Source organism: Argopecten irradians, chromosome 12, assembly GCF_041381155.1.
Source record: "Argopecten irradians isolate NY chromosome 12, Ai_NY, whole genome shotgun sequence".
Lineage (NCBI taxonomy): Eukaryota > Metazoa > Mollusca > Bivalvia > Pectinida > Pectinidae > Argopecten > Argopecten irradians.
In genome coordinates this window covers 43,368-48,631 of record NC_091145.1, presented here as the reverse complement: position 1 = coordinate 48,631, position 5,264 = coordinate 43,368, and the positions used below count along the sequence as shown (strand labels likewise).

The following is a 5,264-nucleotide window of genomic DNA, read 5'->3' as shown; positions in this document are numbered from 1 at the left end:
AAGGTGATACCGACTATACACTTTCTGACACTAGTGACACCGACTATACACTTTCTGACACAGGTGATACCGTCAATACACCTTCTTACACAGCTGATACCAACAATATACCTGCTGACCCAGCTGATACCAAATATAATACACCTTCTGACACAGTTAATACCGACTATACACCTTCTGACACAGTTGATACCGACTATACACCTTCTGACCCAGCTGATACGAACGATACAACAACTGACCCAGCTGATACGAACGATACAACAACTGACCCAGCTGATACGAACGATACAACAACTGACCCAGTTGATACCTACACCACACCTTCTGACACAGTTGATACCGACAATAGAAATGAAGACCAGGACAATGTGTCTGGTGAAGAAAGTGGTAAACAAAAAAATGAGCAATGTCCTGCTGAAAATTTAGCGATGGCTAATCTGGAACCTTTATGTGGACAACGTAAGTTTTTTAATAATCGTATGTGTTTTAAGAAATGTTTTTCGCTTATTGACATATAAATTTTGTATAGGTCAATTCGCCTATTATATGTACATGTGCTGGTGATCAGCTTAATACATTACCTATATACAAACCACGTTATCTGAGTGATTTCTAGAAAAGAAGACAGGTCATTAAGAATATTGAAACCACGTTTCAGCAGAGCATATAACAACTTACTATCTGGTACACTTGTTGTGAGAACGCAGGTACATTGTGAAGTCCAAAATCTAAGTCTTAGCAGGTCATAGAACAGGAGACATATGGGATGATGTAAATTGTGACTTCATTTAAGACCGCCATTAAAGTATATAAAAAATACCCCTTACATGGAGAGCCCGGAAAAGGACGAAGACTGCTTGTATAATGGTCGTCGTACTTTGTTGATCTTTATATTTATATATTTATAAAGAAGAATGATAAATGATTAAGCATATTCACATACATTTCATAATGGTGTAAACGCAACCAATACCCGAAAAATTATGTTGAAAATTTCACAAAGTTGTACGGGACTCGTTTAATTTCTTTACTCCTCTCCACTTCTGTAATTCCACTCGAGGGTCAATGACGAGAAGGACAAAATAGGTGTATGGTACAGTTTTATAATTCTGCATATACGTGTACTAACTTCTTCTGATCTCATTTTTTAAGAGATCAAAAAATATTTGTTTATGTACATTTTTTTTACATTGTAGTCGACAGGACACATGTATTACAGCAGGTGTTCCAGCAGACACGATCGACTGCTAAGGTGGACATTACTTTAAATGAGACAACGGTGGTTGGAAACAAAAACATTATCCAAGGAAATGGTGAGCTAGGTTTAAATTTATTGTTTCAATCGAATGAATACAAGAATTCAACAAAACGATAGAAATCCCTTTTGACGTGAGCATTTCTAGCGTTGTCGTATTTTGGAATTTTTACATAAAAAACATTTCTTCTGCATGTGATTATTCATCGATTTTTTTTAAACATGCATTCATTTACTTCTTTATTAGCCCTATGTACATCAATTGACACTTTTGATATCTGGTGGTCCTGTTTAAATGAAGCTTTTCCTAGTGATTGCTTGTCAGTTTATTTCTCCTACGAAATATACAAATAAAAAGTTTTTGCTTTCAAAAAAACCCTTGCCTTCTCGCCAGTCAATTATTGCCATCATCCATAACTCATATCCATGAATATTATGAAATTCCCTAGCACAAGCATGCAGCATCATGTATACAATTGCTATCCATTTAAAAGCATTTTATTAAGCGTATTTTAGTATACTTATTCAATTAATTTAAATACAGATCTGTTATCCTATTTCATTAGACATCAGTATTCAATGTATACACAGGCGTCTCCTACTGGTCAGTATCTACAGGTATGTCAAATGTTATAAAAATGGCCTACATTGTATACTCTACTTTATCAGCACTTTCAAATTCGGAGGATTGGTTGAGCTTCGATTTACTTTGAATCTATGTTCAATCTGACAAAATATAAAACGACATAAGCTCCAGTAGCAAGCCATGGTTTAGAATCCTTAAATATCAAGGCATGCATTCTGAATGCTCAGAAACACTATGCAAAAGCGTTCATATGCGATAACCTGTCGAATGGAAGTAAGGTAAATGTTTTTTGAGCGATTTTGTAACGGGTAATCTAATTGTTCGACAGCTCGATATGTAAACTATAATTGTCGACCAATGAGATTGCCCGTGCCACAGCTGATGGGTCGTCCGATCTTTAAAGGGACAATTTATTCAGACAAGCTTTTTAAATTCAAACAGAATCGATAAAAATATACATTCAGACGAAATAATCTGCAGTCAATAGTTGTCTACTTCTTAGCCAATGTCCAGTATGGTCATTTTCAGTTCGGGAAAAGCCCACGCAAAATATAGTGATCTTCCAGATATAGTGCTACATGTTGCGCCCTCTGGTGGGAACGAGTTGTAGACACATATAAGCCTACCTGTACGAAGCAGAGACCACGCGCGTACAATAGGTTTTTCGTGTGCGCGCACATATGTATACGACCGGTACAAAGATGCGGCCATTAAATACTCTACATGATATGTCTGCCCTTGATTGAAACATATTTTATTGTATATCACCAAAATGTCTGTTGCTACAACTACCATCGGAAACCAGTGTCAAATCTCCATTACGTTCTTTTGGTACCATGGGTATCCGACGATGCTGTAACAAAAATTAAAAAAAAATGGTAAAATTAAAACTTTTTATTTCTAGACCGAAGCAATTAAGTAACTTGACTACGATATACCGTTATCTATTTATTAACAGAACATGTACATTTTGTCTATATTTTAAGTATTATATACTATTGCTTTATATGTTTCCGAGTCCAATACAGATGACTGTACCAATTCTATACCGTAACAAAATAACATTAATATTCTAATAAGCGAAGGACTAAGCTTGAATATAATAATGGTTCTGAAAATTAGATGGTTCATCATGAAAACCGAAATGCTGGGCTGTATATCCTGATGGTATATTTGCATTTTTTACAACCTGTGATAGTTTTCTTTGTGCATTTCTTTGTACATTGTCACTATCAATTAATTAGAATATTAAAATAAAGAATTATCTTGGAAATAATTGCACTGTTTACTTCTATGAGTCACAGTATCGATTAAAAAACGTATAGATAGACGTTTAAGGTCCTCCTTGTAATTAATTAAAATACGCACGGAAAACATAATCTTGTGTCAGTATATGGTCAAGGATATTTCATAAGGAGTACTGAAGTACAGTTTTATGAAATAATCTGTGAAATAATGAAAAATGTAAACAAGCTTGAACAAATTGTCCTTTTAAGTGATATTGATAGAGTAGAATCTTGGCTAACATTTTATTCTATAAATACTAAACAGAAGCAGACGTCTGTAATTATATAAGTTCCAAAGGACAAAATCGGTAAATGAATTCCCAGTTGTGATTCGGCATCAGCTCCGCGCTGCACAAACCGCAATCCCAAAAATATAAACATGCACTACACACATGCAACTCGCACAAAAGATTACGTTCTTAGATTACTTTAACTGTTGATAAGACGTTCAACAAAACGATGATGTACCTCCATATTGAATTACTTAATATTATAACAGTATGAATACGGAAGCAATATCTGGCCCTGCCAGACTAATAACAATGCTAAGACAGAATTTACGCCAAGCTGTGTCGGATCTTTCGTCGTACAAGTCTCACATTTGCACAATTACCCATGTACTTGCTAGAATGTAATGCCACTTAAGATAATCTTCATATTTTCTCAAAAATATACATGTTCAAATTAATAAATCCTACATAAATCATCATAAAGTGTCTAGATGTGTTGTGGGAAATGTACTATAAACCAGTGTTAAAATAATATACCGGTACCACATCATATTTTTCATATTAAAAGTTTGAGTGTACAGCAGGATTTGCCAGATACAAGAGTGACATCATTCTATTTAAATAAGATCAATTATTTTGCCCAAAGAAATGATTGTTTTATGCACAAGGAATCTGTCGTATTTAAATCGATTAATTTCGAACAATCTTTATCATACTTTTGGCTTTTAAATTCTGGTCAGTGTCTTGTTATGATACCAGCAATCTAATGATTAATGTTTTGGGAGGTAAAAGAAAAACTCCCAAATAAGATTGAAGTTTCAGCATAAGATTGCATTTAACGATTTTGTTATTACGTTACATAGCCGTATCAAATTTAACACAAAATGCGATTATCATTTCAGCTCAGGAAATATCCGACATGCGAGAAACAATCGAAGCGTCAGATAAGAAGATGACTGATGAACACAAAGAACAGATGGACCATTTTGACCAGACGGTGGGAGATGCAGAGGAAAGGATGACCGGGGTAATAACAAAGGAAACGGCAGAACATGCAGCCAAAGTAATAAAGGAATTGGGAGGATTAGATGGGAAAATGAACACTATCAACAAAACTGTTGACGACACTAAAAAAATTGCAGCCATACAGACAAAAATACAAGCAAATTATTAACGAAATATAAAAGTGAAGAGAAAGATTCAACTAAGAGCAACGCTGCTGAAGCAAAAGAAGCAGAAAATGAGGCCAATGCAGACAAAAATGCAGCAAAAGTAAATGCGGAATTGGAAGTGGAAATAAACGATTCCGTAGAGAGCATGACCAAAGCTACTGACGAAAACGGGGCAGAAATTGAAGCCAATGCAGACGAAAATGTAGCCAGAGTAAAAGCGGAATCGGAAGAAGAAAATAAAAGATTTCGTTGAGAGCATAACCGAAGCTATCAACAAAACAGGGGGCTGAAATTGAAGCCAATACAAACGAAAATGTAGCCAAAGTAAAAGAACAACTGAGTAAGGAAGTAAAAGATTCTGTGAAGAGCGTGACCAAAGCTATTGAAGAAAAAAGGGGCGGAAATTGAAAATGTCTTTGGGTTTCTTCAGACATCAGTAGATTTCCTTAAACGTGATCAACCTAGTGCGGCAGAATTGGTCGAATTAAAAAAATAGCATTGATCTTTTCAAACGAAAATCATGATAGATTAGAAAGGAAATTCGACGATATCTTGAATCAGTGGAGGTCTAGAATCGGGTATTGTAGTATATGTAGGCGGCGTTCCCGATTCTTCCACAATTGATATGTCTTCTGGGAGCTTGACTTGCTTGGAATGTTGTAAGCCTAACCAATGGCTAGAGAACGATCCCGGAGTAAACAAATATAATGTGTTTTTAATCTATATTCATCA

At 35.3% G+C, this 5,264-nt stretch overlaps 1 protein-coding gene across 1 annotated transcript; it reads left to right on the top strand.

The window, feature by feature from the left end:
- The first annotated feature begins 405 nt into the window (after positions 1-405).
- Positions 406-4,760, top strand: LOC138336869 (uncharacterized). The gene is made up of 3 exons (XM_069286473.1): positions 406-462; positions 1,200-1,316; positions 4,263-4,760. The coding sequence occupies exons 1-3, from the start codon at positions 432-434 to the stop codon at positions 4,532-4,534; spliced, it is 420 nt and encodes a 139-aa protein (XP_069142574.1). The 5' UTR covers positions 406-431; the 3' UTR covers positions 4,535-4,760.
- The last annotated feature ends 504 nt before the right edge of the window (positions 4,761-5,264 follow it).

Coding starts and splice junctions, on each gene's coding strand:
- LOC138336869 (XM_069286473.1), top strand. CDS start 432: ATGGCTAATCTGGAACCTTTATGTGGACAAC. Junction 463..1,199: donor GGAACCTTTATGTGGACAAC/GTAAGTTTTTTA, acceptor TTTACATTGTAG/TCGACAGGACACATGTATTA. Junction 1,317..4,262: donor AAACATTATCCAAGGAAATG/GTGAGCTAGGTT, acceptor TTATCATTTCAG/CTCAGGAAATATCCGACATG.